We start from the raw sequence: 25,299 nt of genomic DNA on the forward strand, positions 1-25,299 counted from the left end.
GAAATAAGGGAGCAAGTCATGTGCTTATCCGGGCAAATGGCATCCAGCCAGAGGAAAAGGTGGTACAACAAGTGCAGAGACCCTGAGGTAAGAGGTGTTCCAGAAACAGCCAAGAGGCCGGTGTGGCTGAAGATTACTAATTGAGCAGGAGAATAGTGTGAAATGAGAACAGAAGGGTGGACGGAGGCCAAATCAAGTAGGGTCCTGAGCCACTTGTAAAGACTTAGGCTTTTCTTCTGAGTAAGACGGGGAGCCACTGTAGAGTGTAAGCCGAGAAATGCCATGGACTGACTTACTTTGAATAGGATCGTGCTGGCTGCTCTGTGAACTGCAGAGGACAAAGGAAGAAGGGAACCACCTAGTTATGAGGCTAATTGCAATAATCTAGGCGGGACAGGGCAGAGGCTGCCACAGATGGCGTTGGTAATGGTGAGATGCTGAGAAATTTTCAGTTTCTGGATAGACTTTGAATGTAGCGCCAACAGGACTGGCGGGTGGAGAGCATGTGGGGTGTAAGAGAAAGAGAAAGAGAAGTCAAGGATAACTCGGATGAAATCTGCAATGTTGAGTGGTAACAGTCAATTAATGGGGCTGTATAGGTGGGTCCAGTAGGGCAACCTGGTGTACTGCATTTATCCAATAGGAAAGTTAAACACTCAGGCTTGAAGATACATAAATCATTCTGGAGTTTCTCAAATTAATAAAAAACAAAAAAATTACCTGTTATCACACTATTTCCAAAATATAATCTGGCTACTTAAACCTCAAGTTGCCAAACAGATTGTACATATGATTTTGTTTTTATTTTGAAGCTAAAGACGTAACCAGTGGCCAACTACCTTAATTGGGAAATTTAACACATTGCAATCGTTGTTGCAAATTAATAAAGTGATCAGTTCTGTTTGGGGTTACTCTTGCTGCTTAATTTAATTGCTTGTAATAAAGCTTTCGTATACTCAACAACTTTAAGTTAATTGCATCGAGTTCTTGTATAGTATCTCAACCCATAATCTAATAATTGCTTTTTATTAATAAATATGCATAGCAGTGTATCAAATATTGTTTATAAGCTTAGATTGGGCCTAGCTAGTACTAGATTGTGCTTATCTCTTTCTAGATCTCCATTCAGTGATGTCACTTTGGTAGCTTCCAAATCAGCCATGGTAGGAGGATTTGCTACCACAGAAACTGACAAGCTCTGCAAATCAGGGCTTTTATCTCTATTTTTTTTTTTTTTTGACTAGTACACCACTGAACACAGCAGAGGGTAGAGTTATGAATGCCAGCTTTGGGCCACACAACTGTGGCACTAGAGGGAGGGGGGATATAGTGGAAGCCATCTGCCCAGAGGGGAGGAGTGTTTCACTACCATCAACATTGTTTAAAATTGCTAGCTCATAAGGATAATAAAAAGCAGACCAACTTTAAGTCTTTTCATTCTCTACAAATTTCTCCCTTATTGCCTGTGCCCAGGGCAGATTCCTCCCACCCACTTTCACCTCCATTCTAATCCTTTCACCACCTTGGACCACGGTTATGACATTTAACTTCTCTAAGCCTTAGTTTCCTCATCTGTTCAATGAGGATCATAAGACCTATCATGGTGACTTATTGTGTGGATTCAACACAATACAGAATGCACAGAATATACTCAATTAATAGTAGTACGAGTAAACCTTTGACAGTTTCCTCATAGCCTTAAGAGAAAGATGAGAAACTCCCTTATAGATCACCAGCATTTTCATATCTGTTGCACTCTCCAACGTCTGGGTCTCTGTTGGCACTGTTCCCCCACTTGGAGCCACTTCTCTCGTTTCTGCATGTTCAAAGCCTGTTCATTCTTCAAAGTTGACCCAGTTGCCACCATCTCTATGAGGCTTTCTCTTATTCCCATAGCTGCCGTAATTTCTGTCCTTCTAAACTTTCTGGCCCTTGGGGAATCTCTAGCACCACCCGTACCTACTGGATTAGAACCTGCACTTTAGCAAGAGCCCCAGGTGAAGAGTATACACAAGCCAGCTGGGCTCAGGGGCTCACGCCTGTAATCCCAGCACTTTGGGAGGCCCAGGCAGGTAGATCAAGATGTCAGAAGTTCAAGACCAGCCTGGCCAAGATGGGGAAACCCCGTCTCTACTAAAGATACAAAAAATAGCCAGGCGTGGTGGCACGTGCCTGTGATTCCAGCTACTTGGAAGGCTGAGGCACAGAATTGCTTAAACCCAGGAGGTGAAGGATGCAGTGAGCCAAGATCGTGCCACTACACTCCAGCCTGGGTGACAGAGACTACGTCCCAAAAAAAAAAAAAAAAAAAAAGATTCAAGAAGCCTGACTCAAAACCACTGGTTCTCAAACTTGGTTGCATGTTGGAATTACTTGAGAAGTTGTTAAAACTTAATTAACTAGACTCCCAACCCAAGAGTCTTATTCAATTGGTCTGGGGTACAGCCTGGGCATCAGGATTTTTTTAAACTCCCAGGTGATACTATTAAATAATACGCAGCAAAGTTTGAGAACCACTGCTCTATAAATTTCCCCTTACACTCTCTTATGAGGACTTAACATTCTCTTATGCAAATTAACATGGTTATTTGTGTCCACTTACGTTTTTCCACCTATATTAAACTGTAAGTCTTTCAAGGGTGATAATTGTTTTTTAATTCAATTTTTAGCACTTTCTAACAAAATGTAGCCATATAATAGGAGTTTAATATTTATCAAATGAATAGTGAAGTATTAATCATCGTAATCTAAATATGTTTTCTGAATGCCATAAATGTGGCTACTTGGACATATTCTCATAAAGAAGACTACTTGGACATATTCTCAAAATCGTAGAGTTATTTCCTCTTCAGTTCTAAGTAAACATCAAATATTTGAAGAATTGGAGGCTGGTGGCCAGAATGGGCTTTCTAACTGAAAATAGCATCTCTGGGTACCAGCAAGGCCAGCCACTGCCATCTCTAGGTGCTGCTTATGGAAATCTGTAGCCTGAAATCCTAAGACTCCAGAGGGCAATGCAAAATGATGCAGCCCATTCCCACACACTCTGTGCATCCAAATCAGAACCCCCGGCTGAAATATGATGATGTTATTGTTTCTTTCTCTCCAGGGTGTCATTCTGATATTTATGAGGACTGTTGTTCTCACTATGAAGGCATCTGTTATTGAAATGTTCCTTGGTAAGTACTTTTATATGTGTATCTGGATACCCTTTTAGCATTTTCCTAAGATCCAAAGAATCCAGCCAAGAAAAGTTTTAAACCAAGACAGAGCATATAAACAATACAGTGTATCTTTTTATGACAAACATTTTGAAGAGATGTTTTAAGAAAGAATGTTAAGCAAAGATCAAATTCAGGATGCATGTGTATATGTTTTCATGTAAAGCAAATACTGTATATGTATTACATATATGTCTCAGTATATTACATATCACACACACACATACACACACCTATCTTGTGTATTCCTCAGCAATTAGCAAGTATTTCAGATACTGCATATTTGCAGATTCTAAATGTAAGGATGTTCTTATTTCTTAATTTCCCAAAAAAACACAAAAAAAAACAAAAAAAAAAAACTTACTGCTGACATGGCTTTATCTATAGCATTGGCGACTCACACTTTTACAGATGATTCTTTTTTTTTTTTTTTTTTTTTTTTTGAGACAGAGTCTCACTCTGTCGCCCAGGCTGGAGTGCAGTGGAGTGATCTCGGCTCACTGCACCTCCACCTCCCAGGGTCAAGCGATTCTCTCACCTCAGTCTCCCAAGTGGTTGGGATTACAGGCACACGCCACCACGTCCGGTTAATTTTTGTATTTTTAGTAGAGACGGGGTTTCACCATGCTGGCCAGGCTGGTCTGGAACTCCTGACCTCGTGATCCGCCTGCCTCAGCCTCCCAAAGTGCTGGGATTACAGGCGTGAGCCACCACACCCGGCCAGAGATGATTTTTTTTTTTTGAGACGGAGTCTCGCTCTGTCGCCCAGGCTGGAGTGCAGTGGTGCGATCTCGGCTCACTGAAAGCTCCGCCTCCCGGGTTTACGCCATTCTCCTGCCTCAGCCTCTGGAGTAGCTGGGACTACAGATGCCCGCCACCACACCCGGATAGTTTTGTTTTGTTTTGTTTTGTTTTGTTTTGTTTTGTTTTTGTATTTTTAGTAGAGACGGGGTTTCACCGTGTTAGCCAGGATGGTCTCAATCTCCTGACCTCGTGATCCATCCGCCTCAGCCTCCCAAAGTGCTGGGATTACAGGCGTGAACCACCGCACCCAGCCCAAAGATGATTTTTTTAAAAAAGAATCCATTATCACCAGAGTATGCAATCTTGGATAGGCCCTTGAGGAGCAGCAGGTCAACTAGAAGCGCTCAACTAAAGTGCTGAGGGGTTTAGGACCAAGCCCAAGGGTCATCTTCCATTAAGCTTGGCCCCACTGTGCCATGGCCTCCTCAGGTAGAGTAATCCTGTGGATCATTGTGAAATTACTGCCAGGAAGGTGCGCAGAAGCCTTTCAGACAGTCTGTTAGTTTGTCAGGGCTGCTGTAACAAAACACCACAATCTGGGTGGATTAGGAAACAAAAACCTGTTCTCTCCACCTTCTGGAGACTAGAAGTCCAAAATCAGTGTCAAAAGGGTTGGTTCTTTCAGAGGGCTGCAAGGCAGGAATCTGTTCCGTCTCTCTCTCCTAGCTTCTGGCTGTCTGCTGGTAATCTTTGGTGTTCTTTGGCCTGTAGATGTATGACCCTGATCACTGCCTTCATCTTCACATGGTATTCTCCCTCTAGTTGTGTCTGTCTGCACATTTTCCCTTGTTATAATGACATCAGTCATATTGGATTAGAGGCACACCCTACTCCAGTATGACCTCATCCTAACTTAACTATAGCTGCAATGAGCCTATTTCCAAATAAGGTCACATTCTAAGATACGGAGGCTTAGGACTTCAACACATAAATTTGGGGGTACGTAATTCAAGCCATAATATAATGAGAGTGCTCAAGGTCTGTTCAGAGGGTGTATACCTGGCAGAACTGGGGACTGGAAGAGAAGAAGGTAATGCAGCTGGGAAGGCAAGGGGGCTCTAGGCATGTTGGAAGGAGTATTGGACCAGGAGTCAAAGGGAGGATATGGGTTCTAGTCCTGACTCCACCATCAACTTGCCAATTTTGTCAAGTCACTCATCGTCTCAGAGCTTCCTGCAAATTATATGTTTGAGCTATTAATCACCCAACCCTACGTAACAGGGCTGCCAGAGACCTAGGGGCAGCTCTGTCCAAGCTACTTGTCTCTTGGGTAAGCTACTTTCTCCTGGAGCCAAAGAAAAGGCCAAAAACAATGCTCTGTCTTCACTATGGATAAGTCCTCAAGGATACCAGGCACTCTCAGGAACCAGTGGCACTATTTCCTGGCTCCTGTCAGATGGCCATAAGAAGCCCTGAGGAACTTCTAGGCACCTGGACCAGGAGCCCTACCCCAACCACTGCTGTTGTCCTCAGAGACTGGGCAAGGTCCAAGGGTCAACCTTCCCAACACTGCCTCTACAATTGCTCTATATGCCTGGCTTGCTTTAGCAAACAAAAAGTTGGCTATGACACTGGGGAACAATCCCTTGAAAGCATAAGGTCCTTCATTTCCCCTTTGCCCCTTTGAGAAGCTACCTCTCTTTTCATTCTAACATACAAGTTAGTACGTTTCTAACATAAGAATGGATTGAGAGTGGGACAAGAGGTTAGGAATAGGGTTTAGTCAAACAAATAAAACAAACAAACTCTGAGGTCATTTCACCCTCTGCATCTTCCCAGCATCACAGAAACAAGAAAGGAAGATCTGGCTGTCTTTTGTACCCTGCCTTTCTCAGCCTGCCCTTGCCCTTCTGGCTTGCTTATTCAGATAGCAAGAAATCAAAGTAGAAAAAGGAGACCCCTGTACCTCAACACAATAAAGGCCATGTATGACAGGGCCACAGCTAATATCATAACCAATGGTGAAAAGCTAAAAGCTTTTCCTCTAAGATCAGAAATGAGACAAGGATGCCCACCCTTGCTACTTCCGTTCAACATGTTACTGGAAGTCCTAGCCAGAGCAGTTAGGCAAGGAAAGGAAATGGAGATATTCAAACTGAAAAAGAAATAAAACTTTCTCTGCAGATAACATGATATGATATATAGAAAACCCTGAAGACTCCACCAAAAACCTGTTAGAACTAATAAATGAATTCAGTAAAGTTATAGAATACAAAATTAACATACAAAAGTCAGTAGCACCTCTATATACTCACAGTGAACTATCTGAAAAAGAAATCAAGGAAACAATCTCATTTACGATAGCATCCAAAAAAAAAACTACTTAGGAATAAATTTAACCATAGAGGTGAAAGATCTGTGCATTGAAAATTATAAAACATTGATGAGGCCAGGTGCAGTGGCTCACACCTGTAATCTCAGCATTTTGCATGGCTTAAGTGGGCAGATCGCTTGAGCCCAGGAGTTTGAGACCGGCTTGAGAAGCATGGAGAAACCCTGTATCTACAAAAAAAATTTTAAAAATTATCCAGGTGTGGTAGCATGTGACTGTAGTCCTAGCTACTCGAGAGTCTGAGGAGGGAAGATCACGTGAGTTCAGGGAGACTGAGGCTACAGTGAGCCATGATCATGCCACTGCACTCCAACATGGATGACAGAGTAAGGTCCTGACTTACACACACCAAAAAAAAGATGCAGAAAATTGAAGAAGATGTACATAAATGGAAAGATATTCCATGTTCATGGATTGGAAGAATTAATATTGTTAAAATGCCTATACCATCCAAAGAAAGCTACAGATTCTTCTATGCAATCCTCAAAGCAATCCCTATTGAAATTCTAATGGCATTTTCCACAGAAATTTGGAAAAAGAATTCTAAATTCATATGGAAACAGAAAAGATTCCAAAAGATCAAAGCAATCCTGAGCAAAAAGAACAAAGGTGGAGGCATCAAATACCCAATGTCCAAATACACTACAAAGCTATAGTAATCAAAATGGCATGGTACTGGCATAAAAACAGACATATAATCCCATGGAACAAAATAAAGAGCCCAGAAATAAACCCACCCGTTTATGTTTAATTGATTTTTAACAAAGGTGACAAGAACACACAATGGGGAAAAAGCAGTCTCGTCAATAAGTGGTATTGGGAAAATAGTACATCCATATGCAGAAGAATGTAATTGGGCCCTTAGCTCACACTGTATACAAAAATTAACTCAAAATTGACTAAAGACTTAAATGTAAGACTTGAAGTTATAAAACTACTGGAAGAAAACATAAGAAAAAAGCTTCATGACATTGGTCTGGGCAATGACTTTTTGGATATAACCCTAAAAGCACAGGCAATAAAAGCAAAGGCAGACAAATGGGATTGCACCAAAAGTAAAAGAAACAACCAACAGAATGAAGAGACAATTTGTAGAATGGAAGATAATGTTTGTAAACCATACATTTGATAAGGGATTAATATCCAAAATATATAAGGAACTCTAACAAATCAACAGCATGAAAACAAATACCCTAATTTTTAAAATGGACAAAGGATGTGAATAGACATTTCTCAAAAGAAGACATACAAATGGTCAAAAGGCATATGAAAAAATGCTCAACATCACTAATATCAGGTAAATGCAAATTAAGGCCACAATGAGATATTACCTCACATCCGTTAGAATGGCTGTTATTAAAAAACAAAAGATAAGTGTTGGCAAGGATGTGGAGAAAAGGGAGCCCTTCTAAATTGTTAGCAGGAATGTAAATTAATAAACCCATATGGAAAACAATGAGATTCCTCCAAAACATAAAAATAGGAATTACCATGTCATCCAGCAATCCCACATCTGAGTATATGTCCAAAGAAAATGAAATCAGTCTGTTGAAGAGATATCCTTACCCCCGTGTTCAATGCAGCATATTCACAACAGTCAAAATAAGGAATCAACCTAAGTGTCTATCAATGGATGAATGAATAAAGAAAATGTGGTGCACATATACAATGGAATATTATTCTGCCATAAAAAAAGAAATCCTGTCATTTACAATGTAAATGTACCAGAGGATGTTATACTAAGTGAAATAAATCAGGCACAGAAAGACAAAGACTGTATGATCTCATTTACATACTGTATCGAATCTACAAAAGTCAAACTGGTGGAAGCAGAAAGTAGAACAATGGTTTCCAGGGGCTGGGGAGCTGGGGAAACAGGGAGATGCTGGTCAAAGGGTACAGACTTTCAGGCCAGGTGTGGTGGCTTATGCCTGTAATCCCAGCACTTTGGGAGACCGAGGTGGGTGGATCACCTGAGGTCAGGAGTTCGAGACCAACCCAGCCAACATGGTGAAATCCCCGTCTCTACTGAAAATACAAAAATAACCGAGTATGGTAGCAGGCACCTGTAATCTAAGCTACTTGGGAGGCTGAGGCAGGAGAATTGCTGGAACCCGGGAGGCAGAGGTTGCAGTGAGCCGAGATTGTGCCATTGTACTCCAGCCCGGGCAACAACAGCGAGACTCCATCTCAAAAAAAAAAAAAAAAAAGGTACAAACTTTCAGTTACAAGATGAATATGTTCTGGTGATCTAATGTACAGCACAGCGACTACAGCTTATAAAACTGCATTGTTTACTTGAAATTTGCTAAGAGAGTAGAGTTAAGATGTACTCACCACACACATAAAAATTGTTAAGTATGCGAGGTGATGGCTATGTTAATTAGCTTGATTTAATCATTTCACAATGTACACATATATCAAAACATCATAAATATAGACGATTTTCATTTGTCAATTATACCTTAATGAAGCTGGGGGGAATAATAAATTACTCTATTAATGAAAAACAAGGAGGCTCGCGTTCACATAGTCCCCTTTCCAGGTCCTCGTGTGTCTGCCTCCCTGCCATCTCTCTCCTCTGCTTACATGTCTTCACCCCAGGGTCATTTGCTTAAGTCTCTCTACCCCTCCTCTGGGTGCTGTGATGGCCTCCTTGCCCCAAATCCTTAAGCCTTTACCTCATTTTCTACCATACCCCTATTCATCTTTGAAAGCCCACATCTGACCTCCACTCTGTTGCTCTCCGTGCAAACTCGGTGTTTTCCCTTTGCCTTTAGGATGCAGTGCAAGTTTCTTCAAGTGCCTTGCTTGTGGGGCCTTCCTGATATGGCTCTTGCTCTCCTCCCCTGCTCTTGTCACTCACCATAGCCCCCACTCCAGCACTGAACTTCTAATTTCCCTGAGGAATGCATCATTTCTCACCTACGGGCCTTTGAACATGCCGTTCCCTTTTCTGGAATGCTCTTCCTCTCACTGAAATGCCCACACCCCCTCCCACAAACCATGCTATTCCTCCAGGAAGCTTCCCTCATCCCCATTAGCTTGGACCATCTTCTATGCATTTCCTTGGTGTCCTGTGTTTATTCTCACATAGCTGCAAGATATTGGCCTTGTCATTTTTCTGGCTCTCCAAAATCTGTAAACTCACTGAGGGTGGGAGCTGTATCATGCTCAGGGTCATACCTCTAGTGCTCACCACATATCATAGGCACTCAATAAATATTTCTAAACAAATAATTGTCCTTAAGGAGGCTAGATTTTTAAGGTATTGGAGCCATTCAAGGATCTCTCAAAAGCTCTCTAAATAAATGTCAATTAAGTGTTTAATGTGTTTAATTAAGAGGTAGCATGCTTGTTTTAGATATGTTTCAATGCATGCTAGAGTAGAGTTTTATAGTGCTCATTGTCACTGGAGTATTGCTTATAATCCACATGGACACTGGCAGGGAGCAAGTGGAGTAAAGAGGCCAACACTGTAGCCAGCAAACTCGCATTCTGGTTCCAACTTCTTCCCCCAAATGACTGCAGCATTAGCCAAGGTGGTGACACTGGGCCTGGTTTCCTTTCTATAAAATAAAGGATGACCTCCAAAGCTCCTCCCAGCTTTAAATATCCTATGATTTGAAGCATAATTTTATAATTTACATGATTGTAGAGAATAAGCTGTCATGGCTTTGCTATGAAGCTCTGATTTATTTGATGCTAAATGTTTCATTGAGTACATAATCCTAAATTAAAGCATCAGGGAAACCTGAACTATGTTTAAATGATCTGCTTTATAAATTGGTTTTCAAGGAGGCATTGTGGATACTATCTATGTTAGCACATAGAGGGTCTCCAAAAAGATCTAACAGGAAGTTTACGGGCTAGAATGAGGCATGCCTATAAAAGTTCTAGGTACACAGGTATTCAGTAAGTACCTATTGATTTGATCATTGATTAGATGTTCTGGTATTTCATGTCTTTTCTTCAACATAATGTGGATTCTGATTATAATTCATTACTGACAGGAAAACTGGAAAACATGAGCACAGATGAATCATGCCAATAATTTCAGAAAGCAGTTTTCATTATTATAAACCTATATGATTTCAATATGACCAAATTAAAATATAATTGTTCTTTATCATTATATCAGTTATTTCTCATTTATATGATTCTAATTATAAAAATTATGTCTATATAAAATATATATTTAATATTAAATACAAATGTAAAAGGGGAAAATACAGAAAACATAAAATGGAAATAATAATTCCTCCATTATTAACATTTTAGTATATTTGTTCCAGTTATTTATCTGCATATATTTTAAACTTGTCAGAGTCATTCTTAAGGTTACAGCTGAACACTTCACAGGTAATTTAATATTCTACTACACACCATTTGTAATAAATGCCTAGGATTTCCCATTATTGGCACGTTTTCAACATTTTATTATTTCCAGATCCATTAGAAATAATGCTACAATGAGCATTTTTTTACATAAATCTTTGTCTATACCTCTGATTATAACTTGGGATATATTCCTAGAAGTTTGTTTTCTAGGTCAAAGAATATAAAAGTTTTTAAGGCTCTTGAAATTGCTTTCCAGAATGGCCCTGCCTGCTTATACTTCACCAACAGTGTTCAGGGAAGCCCTAATCTCATCCCTGCCAGGATTAAATATAATTTTATGTTCCATATTTACTAGCATGATATGGGAAAACACCCCCTCATTTTGCTTTAGCTTGCATTTTTAACCTTAAGAAGATTAAACATAGTTTCAAGCTTATTCATTTATATTTTCTCTATGCATTATACAATAAATTTTAAAAATCAGTATTTGACCTGTCCTGATTGTCACATCAGAGAGGGAGAGAGTGAAGTGGGAGAAATTTTTTTTCTGAAAAAGTAATTTTAGTATTTAATATGCTTTAACATTTCAAGCACTACTAAAGAAAGAAAAGACAGCCTGGGCAACATAGCGAGGCACTGTCTCTACAAAAAATGAAAAAGTAGCCGGACATGGTGGCACACATGTCTGTAAGCCCAACTATTTGGGAGGTTGAGGCAGGAGGATCGCTTGAGCCCAGGAGTTCAAGGTAGCAGTAGGCTGTGATCACACCACTGTATTCTAGCCTTGGCAAGACAGGAAAAGAAAGGAAAGGAGAGGAAAGGAGGAAAAGGGAGGGGAGGAGAGGAGAAGAGAGAAGAGAAGAGAAGAGAAGAGAAGAGAAGAGAAGAGAAGAGAAGAGAAGAGAAGAGAAGAGAAGAGAAGAGAAGAGAAGAGAAGAGAAGGAGAAGAAGAGAATTGTTTATGTTATTCAAAACTGAAACATCAGATTTTTTGTTGTTGTTGTTTGTTTTTTTTGAGATGGAGTTTCACTCTTGTTGCCCAGGCTGGAGTGCAGTGGCGCAATCTCAGCTCATTGCAACCTCCACCTTCTGGTTTCAAGTGATTCTCCTGCCTCAGCCTCCCAAGTAGCTGGGATTACAGGTGCCAGTCACCATGCCAGGCTAATATTTGTATTTTTAGTAGAGACGGGGTTTCACCATGTTGGCCAAAGAACACTGGATTTTTAAGGACTGAGAAGCATTGCTGAGAAGCATTGCTGCATGATTGCCTTGGAATTTGGGGTTCCAGACTTAACTCTCTTCAAGTTTTCTTGACACACATGGCCTCCATTGCCAGATAATTAACTACTCTCACACAGGGGCTGGCTCTCAGACCTGTCTGCGGCTTTGCACTTTGAAGTGGGCATCAGGCATCCATCCTGGTGCTCTGCTAGGCGTCCTAGGAAAATGAACACAAGATTGATTTTTCTCTTCCCCAACTTCAACATGCAATTTACCATTTCCAATGTAGCAAGAGGGGGATTGCTGAGGAGGAGTGAAGACTTGCTCCAGGGCACAAGCACATTTGCAGGCCCTACTGACCAGCCGTCCCCTGGAGGAGTGGTTTCTGAGGAGCTTTAATTATAAGCACAGAAGCTGAGGGGAGGGCCTGTGTGTGCCATCAAAGATAATGACTTTATTAATTACTGCTGTTCAACTGAACCCAGCTATGCGTGTTTTCAGCCTAAAAGGTCTTGGGCAACCAAAAGCAAATGATGGGGTGGTCTTACCAAAATATTTATAGTCCTAATGATACCAGGACTTATAAACCACTTGCCTCAGGCACAGAGGCCAAGAACAGTTTTTGGTTTTCCACAAAAATTGATACCCAAATTTATTATTTCACTTACTCCCTCTCCTTGCTCAATTTTTTTTCTATGTATGTATTTAGTACTCATTTTAAAAAATATTATAGGATTATAGATATTTCTTTTTGAGCATTAAGTGAAAATATAGTCTTTGCACAGAGTTAATTGACAAGAAGCTACTATAAAAATTAGACCTCCGGGACACTCATACCCACTCAAACCCCAGAAGTAAATATACCGAAAAAATGTCTGCCTTCATTCTGCCTGGCTAGACTTCTGGTTCTCACTCAGTTCTCTTTCATGTTTCTGTTCTCCTAGGACATGGTATGTCAATTACTCAGGCCTCAACTAGTGCTAACAGTCAAAATTGGAGACAATTCAATGGCCACATCATTGGCACAGGTTAGCTAGTGTCTTAGTTCATGCAGGCTGCTATAAAAAACTGCTACAGACTGAGCGGCTTAGAAAAACAGAAGTTTATTTCTCACCGTTGTGGAGGCTGGGAAGTCCAAGATCAGGGTGCTGATGGGTTCAGGGTCTGGTCAGGGTCTGCTTCCTGGTTCTTAGGGAGCCATCTTTTTGGTGTGTCCTCACATGACAGAAGGGGTAAACTAGCTCTCTGGGGTCCCTTTTATAAGGGCACTTATCCCTTCATGAGGGCTCACTGTCAAGACCTGCGACGTCCCAAAGGCTCCACTTTCTAATATCATCACACTGGGGGTTAGGATGTCAATGTTAGGAATTCTAGTTGGGGGTTGTTGGGGGGCGGGTAAACAAACATTGAGACCATAGTAGCTGGATAATCATAAGATAAATAGAGTTTTTTTTAACACTTGGTAGCATTGCCACTTTTTTCTTCAAAAATAGTTGCCAATCCAAAAACTCCTAAGTCCATTTATACCTAAGTTGAGGATCTGTGTTCAGTTAAAAACAAACACACCCGCCAGGCGCAGTGGCTCATGCCTGTAATCCCAGCACTTTGGGAGGCCGACACAGGAGGATCACCTGAGGTCAGGAGTTCAAGACCAGCCTGGCCAACATGGTGAAACCCCATCTCTGCTAAATATACAAAAATTAGCCAGCCAGAGCGAGACTGTCTCAAAAAAAAAAAAAAAAAAAAAAAAAGCTATCAGAAATTTTCACAATACATATCAAAATTTTAAGTGAGCATACATTTCAAACAAATTCTATTTGAAAATGTATTTTAAGGAAATAACAGATCTATGCAAAGATTACGCTATTTCTATTAAATCAAAGTTTGGTTATGATACATCCATATAGGGTAATACTTTGCAGGCAATTAAAATTACTATAGAAAGAACATTTAATGACAAGAAAAAATGTTGATATATATCATTAAGTGGAAATAAGTTATTAAACATTGTAAACAACATGAGTATGATCAAATGTTTGTTTAAATGTATTCATATGAATACCTGTATACATATAGAAAAAGACTAGAAAATATTATACTTTTATATTCATCCACATTTGTGTTGTTTACATTTTTCTACAAAGAACATGTATCTTTTTAAATAATAAAAACAGCCAACATTCACTTTTTAATGAATGGAGACAATATATAAAAAGCCTCAGGCTGGGTGCAGTGTCTCACGCCTGTAATACCAACACTTTGGAAGGCCGAGGTAGGTGGATCACCTGAGGTCAGGAGTCTGAGACTAGCCTGGCCAACATGGTGAAACCCCATCTCTACTAAAAATACAAAAATTAGCCAGACGTGGTGCAGCACACCCGTAATCCCAGCTACTCAGGAGGTTGAGGCAGGAGAATTGCTTGAACCCGGGAGCCGAAATCACACTACTGCACTCCAGCCTGGGTAACAGAGTGGGACTCTGTCTCAAAAAAAAAAAAAAAAGCCTCAGAAGAGAGGCTGTCTGGGAAAGAAAGGCAAGGAGAAAAGCGTGGGGAGAAGAAGGAGAGACTCATCACAAGGTCTGAGAATGCTCTATTTCATCTTATGTGCTTGAAAAGGAACCAGACTTTAAATCAGAAAGGATACAGAATTCTCCCTTCTTCACCTATTGATATACGTTAAGGAACGTGGTGTCCAAATGCTATCGGAGGTTCTGCTCCTGTTTCTAAGGAGGAAGCTTAACTATCTGCAGTTGCCTCGATGTGACACAGAACCAGGGCTGCCAGGGGGCTACGAGGGAATACTCAGGTCACTTCTCAGACATTGTGATGAGTCTCCTTCTTCTCCCTAACCCTTTTCTCCTTGCCTTTCTTTCCCAGACAGCCTCTCTTCTGAGGCTCTTTGTATGTTCCCTGCATTCAGCCTTCTCTCAAGGACACTCATATGCACACACACATAGGTGCACACACACATAGTGTGCACACACATAGATGCACCCACATTCACATGCAGTTCTCCGGCTATTTGGAAACTGCCATCTGGAAACCTGCTGTGGAAGGGAGGACAGAGCACAGGAGGGGCCGGGGTGCTCATCCCACCTCCATCATTAATTCATGGGACAAGACAAATTAGTGGACTTCTCCAGACCCACATTCCTTCCTCTGGAAAATGGGAGCTTTGTCAGGTTAGTGTGGTCAAATTTAAACACAGCAAAACAAAGGACAAGTATCCAAGAGGTGTCTTTAAAGGGACCTTTCAGCTGGGGCTGAGAAAAGCTCAAAAAAAAAAAAAACAAAAAAAAAAACAAAGTAGACCTCTCATTTCTCCCATCTTAATACAGTCATGCACTTCATGCACTTAATACAGTCATGCACTTCAATGTCTCAGTCAATGGCCCCCTATAAGATTATAATGGAGATGAAAAATTCCTATTGCCTAGTGACGTTGTAGCCATTGATGTAGTACAACACATTACTCACATGTGTGTGGTGATGCTTGTGTAAACAAACCTACTGAGCTGCCAGCAGCCATGTAAAAGTATAGCACATACCATTATGTACAGTACACAATACTTGATAATGATTACTTGATAGATAACAAGTAACAACTATGCTGCTGGCTTACATGTTTTCTTTTTTTTGAGATGGAATCTCACTCTGTCGCCCCGGCTGGGGTGCAGTGACGTGATCTCGGCTCACTGCAATCTCCGCCTCCTGGGTTCAAGCGATTCTCCTGCCTCAGCCTCCCAAGTAGCTGGAATTACAGGCGTGTGCCACCACTCCCAGCTAATATTTTTGTATTTTTAGTAGAGGCAGGGTTTCACCATGTTGGCCACACTCGTCTCAAACTCCTGACCTCAAGTGATCCACCCACCTCTGCCTCCCAAAGTGCTGGGATTACAGGCGTGAGCCACCACGCCTGGCGTGTATTTTATATCTTATATTTTTATCATTATTTTAGAGTATACTCCTTTTACTCACTTAAAAAAAAAAGTTATCATAACTTTTAACCAAAACATTTTAAAAGTAAAAAATTTAAACATCTCAAAAATACAAAAAAGCTTGTGGAATAAGGATATAAGGAAAGACAATATTTTTGTACAGCTGTAAAATGTGTGTGTTTTAAGCTAAGCGTTACTACAAAAGAGTCAAAAAGTTAAAAAATCAAAAAGTTCATAAGGTGAAAAAGATACAGTAAGCTAAGATTAATATTATATTAAGGAAAAAATATTTGTCATAAATTTAGTGTAGACATATACAGTGGTTATAAAATCTACGGTTTTGTACAGTAATATCCTAGGCCTTCACACTCACTCACCCCTCACTCACTGACTCACCCAGAGCAACTTCCAGTCCTGCAAGCTCCGTTCATGCTAAGTGTCCTCTACAGATGTACCACTTTTTATCTTTTATACTGTACTTTTACTGTACTTTTTTTATGTTTAGATATATTTTGATACATAAATACTTATCAGTTGTTAACAATTGTTTACAGTATTCAGTACAGTAACATGCTGTACAGGTTTTTGACCTAAGAGGCAACAGACCATACCATACAGTGTAGGTGTGTAGTAGACCATCTAGGTTTGTGTAAGTGCACTCCAATATCGGCACAATGATGAAATCGCCTATTGACACATTTCTCAGAGCGCAGCCCCATCGTTAAGTGATGCATGACTGTAAGAGGGAAAATTTGTTCTGCCAGTGAGAATACTTTGTGGGTGATCAAAGCAAATATGAGTCAAAAGAGAAAGCATTTAGGTAAAATAATATTGATTAAATTTTTTAAATTTTTCTTTATGTAGTTTTGCTGGTGACTGGAGTACATTCAAACAAAGAAACATCAAAGAAGATTAAAAGGCCCAAGTTCAGTAAGTAAAATCACAATTCCTTGCTGGCATAAGGCTCGTCTCTCCCATGGCGGGTTATTATACTTGCTTTAGATAATTTTTGTTTTGGTTTGGTTTTTGTCTCTATCTCAACTAATTTCTACTCAGACTGATTAGTGATAAGTCTTATCCCCTACCACATTCCAAAAAGTGTTTGAGATAGGAGCCCTGACTTTAGGGTAAAGGATATGTAGTTCCCTTGCACTAGAAAAACTCAAAATACACATACAGAGACCAGGCAACAGTATGTCTCTATGGCTAAGTGGAATAAGCTTAGCCCTGACATTGAAATGTTGTCTCAATTCCCCGTACCAGAGAACTTATTTTGGCTAATGCAAAGGTCTAGCAAACCTGCTCATCTTCCAACAGACCCTGGGAGCAGAAGGCAAATCTCGCAAAAAAGCCCATGCAATTTCACACCCAATCAATGGAAGCAGAAAAAATAAATTTCACTTTTGAGTGGTGTATCAGTTAAGATTAGATGACAGAAAATCTGGAATAAGGGCAAGGGTGGTGGCTCACGCCTGTAATCTCAGCACTTTGAAAGGCTGAGGCGGACAGATCACTTGAAGTCAGGAGTTCGAGACCAGCCTGACCAACATGGTGTCTCTATTAAAAATTCAAAAATTAGCCAGGCCTGATGGTGCATGCCTGTAATCCCAGCTATTAGGGAGGCTGAGGCATAAGAATCACTTGAACCTGGGAGATGGAGGTTGCAGTGAGCCCAGATCATACCACTGAACTCCAGCCTGGGCCAGAGTGAGACTGTATCAAAAAAAAAAAAAAAAGAAAATCTGGAGTAATAGATGCTTACTTAAGACTGCAGTTTCTTTCTCTCTCGTGGTCTTGGCTTTTATGGAAGTTCCACAATCTCCAGGGACCCAGACTTCTGGCTTCTAATTCTGCCATTTTCAATGTGGCTCCCAATTCATTGCCCAAAATGGCTGCCCCAGCTCCATCCATCATGTCCACATTCCAGTCAGTAGGAAGGGATGAAGAAAGGCACATAATAGTGATGCAGGATTTTTCTTCTCAGTCATTTTGCAAGCCAGGGACCCCCAGCCAGTGATGCTTCACCTGGGCCTTGCTCGGCCATGCTGGCATGCCCCAGCACACCTGTGTTACAGCTTAAACTCATGTTCAGCAGTTCCCAAGCGCTTGTACCATGCCCAAGAAGAATGAGAATAAGCTGGACATTGAAGGGTGAGGAGGGCTGAGAATTTTACTGAGTGAAGGAAGAGCTCTCAGCAGAGAGGGGACGTGAGGTGTGGTTCTCCTACCCAAAGGCGTGAAAGTTCCTAATGTGGCTGCGTCTGGGGACTTTTACGGACTCAGAATGGGGAGTATGTGCTGATTGGTTTGTGAGTATGCACAAAAGGTTACAGCAAAGACACCACTCAAAGGTGGGCATGACAGTGTAGAAAACCAATTAGGAAAAGGGTAGGTATATGTAAAACATGTGAAGGGTGGGGATCCATTAGAGAAAAGCACACCAAACAGGAAGACGGCTTCTCAATCCAGTCTGAGGATTTAATTTGTAGCTTGGCTTTCAGGCTTTGAACTGTCTTTGGCTTGGAGGTGGGGTTTCACCAGGGACCCACCCCTATCTACCTAGGCGTTTGGCTGCCTCCTACCACTCTCAACAGCTCCCTTTAAAGCTACATCCAGAAAGTTCAATATAACCCCTCTCTTTAAGTACTATTGGCCAGCAGTAAGGGAGAGTAGGAAATGTCTTGAATTTTTTTTTTTTTTTTTGAGATGGAGTCTCACTCTGTCACCAGGCTGGAGTGCAGTGGTGCGATCTTGGCTCACTGCAACCTCCACCTCCTGGGTTCACGCCATTCTCCTGTCTCAGCCTCCCGAGTAGCTGGGACTATAGGCACCCGCCACCACGCCCGGCTAATTTTTTGTATTTTTAGTAGAGACGGGGTTTCACCGTGTTGGCCAGGATGGTCTCGATCTCTTGACCTCGTGATCCACCTTCCTTGGCCTCCCAAAGTGCTGGGATTACAGGCGTGAGCCACCGCGCCCAGCCATGTCTTGATTTTAAACATCCATGTCCCTTGCTAAAAGTAATAAGGGGTATTATTACTAAGAAAAAAGAGAAGAATGGATATTGGGAAATAACTCACAGAAGACACAGATGGAAAACTCACACTCAAATATTGTAAGCACACTGGGATATCTGTATCCAAATTTGTAGGCCTGATAGAAGCTTAAGTTAAAGTGTGTTTATAAAGAACCATTAAAAAAGGCTTTATATACAGTCACTGTTCTGTGCTCTCCACAACTGAAACCTTCTTTCTAGGCATTAAATTTAGGTACCTTGAAATCAGCCACATTAATCATTTGAAATAAAAGAAAGATTTGCTTCACACAGCCTCTTTTTTCTTCTGCTCTTTTAAACCTTCCATGTGAGATTTCCTGTTGAAATGAGACCAAAAGGGCAACCATCCACAGCCTCCTAGTCTGAAATACTAAAAAGGAATCAGTTGTTTATTTATTTCTGTCAGGACCAAGAGCCAAGAGGACCGGCCCTGGGGCAGATGTGTGTTCAAAACAATGATTAGGTTAATATGGAGACAAATGCACGCCCAAATATGAAGTCCTTTGGGCTGTTTCCAGTGTCTTCATTAACTCATATACAAAAATCATGAAAGGTTCCATGATTACCATGACAACAGTTTGCAGTGACTATGAAAGTCTGTGCTAAATGACCCAAGGGCAAACCTCTTTGAGAGATCTCAAATGGATTGAATTTCTGATATGCTAAATTCCAGCCTTATTCTCAAAATCTCCCTAGTGATGCAGCACATTGGAATCAATAAATGCATGAGGTCTTTTCTCTAATTAGAAGCTCTGGCACAATTATTAAATAGGGAAAAAAAGATACAATGAAGGTAATTGGATATTCCCAAACCACGGAGATATCTGATTCTTAATCTCCAGAGTATTTCTAAATCATAGTCTATAGCTTGAGGCCAAAGTCTTTTTCTTTCTTTCTCTCTTTTTTCTATTCAACATTGTCAGTCTGCTGCTGGGGGAGGTGACTGACAGCAAGGAAGGCACATTATTCATTCATTTGATAAGTATTTATTGGGTGCTGGCCAAGTACCAGGCACTGTGTTAGATACCCAGAAACAAAAGCAATCCAGAATCCACCTATGCCCTCACAGAGCTCACAGTCTAAGGTGGAAGAAAGACAAGTCAACAGGCAATGATACTGTCCATATACGTGCTAGGACAAGAGGAGCTAAAGGTACTCAGAGAGTTAGGAAAAGAATTTGTGTATCTGGGAGGGCTTCCTGGAGAAAATGACACACACTGATTCTAAAGGCCAAATGGGGATTGGCCAGGCAAAGACGAGGAGAAAAGAGTGCAATAAGCAGAAAGAACACGTCGTGCCCAAGTCCTGAAGAGTAGAAAAAGCTAAACAGTAGTTCAACATACAGAAATAGAGAGTGGAAGGTGAATGTGTTGAGGAAAAAGATGGAAAGCAAACAGACACCAGATGGTGAAGAGCTTTGCTGCCATGTTCAGGGGATCTGGACTTCATCGAGAGGGCAGTGGGAAGTATCTTCATGTGGGTTATTTTGGTTGCAATTAGCAGAACTCCAAGGCCAATCTGCTTAAGCAAAAAGGGGGATTTGGGCAGGACGTGGGGTAGCTCACAGAACCCAAGGCAGGAAATGCAGCTGTAACTCCTTCGGGTTGGACTGCAAATGGAAAGGCCTCAGGAACCGGCACCCCTGCCTCTTCTCTCTGTGCATCTCTCTCTTTCTCTCTCTCGCTCTCTCTCTCTCTCTCCAGATCATGTCTCTCAGTCCTGATCCCAAATTCCTGGGAGAGAGAATCTAATTGCATCAGGCAAGGTTGGCAGGGGTCCACCCCTATAAAAGCAGCATGGTCCTCAGAGAATAGTAAAGTGTTAAGGAAGGTTGTGTTAGGGAAATGAAACAACCCTGCCAACGTTAACAACAACTCCTTTGTAGCACTATTTGAAGATATGAAGAGAGAAGAGAGAGAACACAACTTGTGAGTAAGCATTACAGATTTACATGCATATGCAGATAGTATGAAAGTGTGTACAAAGTCTGGACAGAATTTCACACAACTTTATATAGTAAGTTGGAAGACGACAATTACAATTTCTCTTGCCGTTCTGGAGGTAAGGGCTTACAGATCCTTACAGAAGGCCAGAGTCCTCGCATTGTAAAATCAAAAGGCTGGCTTCTTATGTCTTATGTCTTTAAGAAAACATCCTAAGAGGACAGGGTGGTCGAGGTGCAATGGCTTCTCTCCTCTTCACTAAACAAAAAAGCTTGATCATCTAACCGTTAGCGTCGATACCTCAAAATGTATCTTACAGGATGCTATTGAAGAGTTTTAAACAGAAAGTGAAATGATAAAAGCAGGGCTTTAAACAAACCACTTTAGCTTTAATGTGAGATAGGACTAGGTCAGTGGTTCTCAATGTGTGACTCCTGGACCAGCAGCATCAGCATCATCCGGGACCTTTTGTCTCACCCGGCCCAGACATCCTGAGTCAAAAACTACAAGGGTGGGCCCAGCAATTTGTGCTTTAACCACCTCTCCAGGTGATTCTGAGGCCTTGTAAAATGTGATAACCAGTGGACTAGAGAGAGAAGGGCTTCTTGCAGATATGAATGAGAAATCATTTAGGTAGGTTCCCTTTAGTGCCCTCTAACCTCTCTTTTAGAAGCCCTCAATTTTCACCAGTGTTTTTTCAAGACTCACAGTCTTCACGACCCGGAAGTCTTAAGTCAAATAACAAGGAGAAGGTAATTTGGTAGTGTTGGTCAGTGATTAATTTCCTGACCCCTCCTAGACAGGGGGCACTCTCCTAGACTCTTGAGGATCTAGTACCTGAGTGACACTAGTTGGCAGGGCCGCATTTGAAACCCAGGTCTGGGTGAGGTTCAAACCCTTACGTTTCCCCAGTGGCCTCCTCTTGAGCTGGGTGGGACTAAAGAATGAGGTGTCTGTTGCCTGGGAATAGATGAGGGTGTTGCATAATCAAAGGCTGACTAAGTAGAAAGTAAAGTAGAAAACGTATGGGGAAAATGGGAGAAGGAGAAGAGCATAACTGTCTTCCTTGGGCTTGGCTTGAAAACGCCTGCCATTCCAGTACATTTATTCTGCCTACTTATAGGGTTTCCACTGATTTTGGTAGTTATCTCTTTCTCTCCTCTCTACTTTCCCTTCTTTTTCACTTCTTTGTCTTCTCGCCCCTTTTTCCTTCTTTGCATTTCTTTCATCTGTCCATGGCCTCCAGTGCCCCTCATGGATGTCACTTAGCACCACTGGTGGGGGACCCTTTGGACCAAGAAGGTAATATTTAAGAGCGTGTTGAAAATAATCTGGCAGGTCAGGTGCAGTGGCTCACACCTGTAATCCTAGCACTTTGGGAGGCGAAGGCGGGCGGATTGCCTGAGCTCGTGATTTCCAGACCATCCTGGCCAACATGGTGAAACCCCATCTCTACTGAAAATACAAAAATTAGCCGGATGCGGTGGCAGGCACCTGTAATCCCAGCTACTTGGGAGGCTGAGGCAGATTGCTTGAATCCAGGAGGCAGAGGTTGCAGTGAGCCAAGACCACACCACTGCTCTCCAGCCTGGGTGACAGAGCAAGACTCTGTCTCAAAAAAAAAAGAAAAGAAAAGAAAAGAAAGAAAAAAGAAAATAATCTGGCATGGGGGTCTTACGAAAAAGAAAAACAAAGCTATAAAAAGCAATTGGATGGATTCTCACAGCTCTACTCCACAAACCCATAGGCCCATTCATTCTAAGCTAATATTTTGCTTTTATGTGCTCAGTTGTATTGGATACAACTTTATCCCACCATATTTGGCTTATCACATTATTTTCAAAATCAAATTAAGTCTGACTCCAAACTGCCAATTGCTGGGGTCGGGGGTGGAATTCAAAGTCCTTAATTACAAGGGCTTCCTCCCTTTCTGCTCCAGCAGAGAGGGCTTGTGCAGTCTAGAAGATTCGGGGTGGTCAGCTACTCAGCGTCCAAGTCCATGTTATCTTTGGAAGGTGGGCAACCCCACTGCTTCCTGGATGATGGGATATTGGCAGAGGTGGGGAAGCCCTGTACCTAAATGTCCACCCCAAGGTGCATCACACCAGGTGCTGCCCTGAGGTGGTGCTCCTCAAAGCAGCTGCTAGGGCAAGGGATGTTTCCTTTACTGGAACCTATTTGGCCACTCCCACCTTCCCAGTCGTAGAAGATCATTGTGTCTCCATCAGTCTTTGGGCTGAACAAGCCCAGTGCCCTGAAACAAGGGGAATTTGGAAAGTCTACTTTTCAAAGCCCGGAGAGAGTGTTGTCTTTGCGACCCACTGGCCTCTCTCCTGCAATCTTGAGATCCAGAGGTGGGAAAACATGAGCCCATCTACCTTCTTAGAATAGTAAGATGGAAAAAATGCAATGGGAAGAAACGTAGGTTAATGACTTAATAAATTAATGGGCTGTTTAATCCAAGGTAAAGTTTACCTTACTGCAGTAATGAGAGTTTTATCACTTTATTTTTAGAGGTGACATTTTCAAGGCTCTCATTTTCCCGATAAGTCTTAGAGTCATAGATCTAACCTTAGCCAGAGGCACCTCAGTAGCAGGTTTAGTCAGCATAAACCTACTCAAGCACTTTCTAACAAATTACCAAAATGTGGCTGCATTTTTCTTGATTGTTTAAGGCTACAAATAAAGATTGAAGGGCTTAGGTGTGTTCATAACACACTTCTCCTAAGGCAGTCATAATACCTTACACATTTTAAGGATTAATTTCATTTATGTGTAGGTTACACATTCAAAAAAGGCCTACTCTTTAACTTATGAGCCTTTCAGTCCATACTGTAATAAACACATCATATATTTTCACATAAATTATGTCCACCAGACTCTAGAACAATTCCTGCCTGGCAGAGTGTCTGTGCTAGAGGGAGAAAAGCTTTTAAGTTGTAAAATCTCATCAATGGCTTTTCACACATAATGGAGCTGCAGAAGAGCCCCGGAAGCAATGGCCTTAGTCCGAAGTGGTGTTAGATGAGATTACATTATGCAGATGGGAGCCATTGATGATTCCATGCAATGTGTTTACTGGCTGCCCATCCTGCAAAGTCTGTGACCTCAGAAAGCATCAATCTTGTATAAGGCAAAACAAAAGCATGCAAAGGATAGCCCTGCTGGACCCAAACCCTATCCTCAACACACACTCAGAACTAGGTTAGATGCCTCCTGTATGCACTGCACTTTCTCCATCAAGTACTGATGCTCCTTGACTTACAATGGGGTTGTGCTTTGATAAGCCCATAGTAGGTCACAAATGCATTTAATACCCTGAAAAAACCTTCATAAAGTTGAAAAATCTTAAGTTAAATCATAGTAAATCAGGGACTGTCTCTATTTACCACATATTACTCTAAGAGCTTTTTTTATACAGTCTGTCTTCCCAGCAAGACCAAAAGTACCATGAAGATCCAATCAGTGTTCATTAGGTAATTGTTGGATGTATGGACAAATGAACAGTAACAACAAAAGCCACTATAAAATAAAGCAAAATGTGGTCAATTCTATAGGAGAATAACAAACATGGAGTCTACAATAGGACTCCTGCTGGTCTTATGAAAGAACGTTCAAGATAAGACCTGAAAAATAAGTGAATTTTTACAGGCAGAGGTTGGGAAAGGGCTTTCTAGGTGGACTAAGCCCAGATACCATGGGAAGCAAGTAGAGGACGAGGTCAGGAGGCAGTGAATGGCATGGTGGGTTTAAGTGTTGGGGAGTCATGGAAATGCATCTGGAAGGTGGATTAGGACCCACCAGGAAATGTCAATCTGAGAAGCTTTTTTTCTTTGTCATTCACTAGAGGGCGGGGACTCCTGAGAGTTTTCTAAGCAGGAAATTTACATGATGAAGACAACAATCAGTGAGATAAACAAGATATTCTCCACAGGCAGTAGAGCTACATTCTGAAATATTTCCATCTACATTGGAGTCTGTTGAAATAGACTTAATTTGGGGTGAAATGTACAACATGTAATTCACATAGTTCTCTCCATTTAATTAATCTTAATACCTTGTAAGGCATGGAAAGATTTTTGCAATCAACCTTGAAAGAGTAGATGATTCCTGAACCTACTGCCTAGGGCATGAAGAGGTCATTGTTCTGGGACTTAGTTACTTAGTGCATTGGACACTGATGAAGAGAAATACAGCTCCATGGTTGTAAGATTTGGTATAGCATGCACACAGCTTCTTCGGTAGCTTTATGTGTAGCAACTTGCAAGTAATCCCCAGTGTTTGCTTGCTTCTTAGACACCTGGTGCCAACACCAGTGGGTTCTCCACAGATTGGTATGTGGGCCCTTTCTCAGACCATGAAAAAGGAAGAATAACTTTCTAGCCCTTCTTCTGATATGTGGATGAGAAAGAAGGCAGAGACTCTCTGTGTTACAGATTTTC

The 25,299-nt window shown here is 41.4% G+C and overlaps 1 protein-coding gene across 5 annotated transcripts in view; it reads left to right on the top strand.

Moving 5' to 3' along the window:
• The window catches only part of VIT (vitrin), a 126,349-nt gene that overhangs the window by 16,916 nt on the left and 84,134 nt on the right, over positions 1 to 25,299 (top strand). For all 5 annotated transcript variants that reach the window (XM_025355062.1, XM_025355063.1, XM_025355065.1 and 2 more), the window contains exons 2-3: positions 3,110 to 3,179; positions 16,724 to 16,789. In XM_025355062.1, coding sequence (XP_025210847.1) covers positions 3,128 to 3,179; positions 16,724 to 16,789 — 118 coding nt within the window. In that variant the 5' untranslated portion in view covers positions 3,110 to 3,127. The remainder of the gene's footprint in view (positions 1 to 3,109; positions 3,180 to 16,723; positions 16,790 to 25,299) is intronic.

Source organism: Theropithecus gelada, chromosome 13, assembly GCF_003255815.1.
Source record: "Theropithecus gelada isolate Dixy chromosome 13, Tgel_1.0, whole genome shotgun sequence".
Classification (NCBI taxonomy): domain Eukaryota; kingdom Metazoa; phylum Chordata; class Mammalia; order Primates; family Cercopithecidae; genus Theropithecus; species Theropithecus gelada.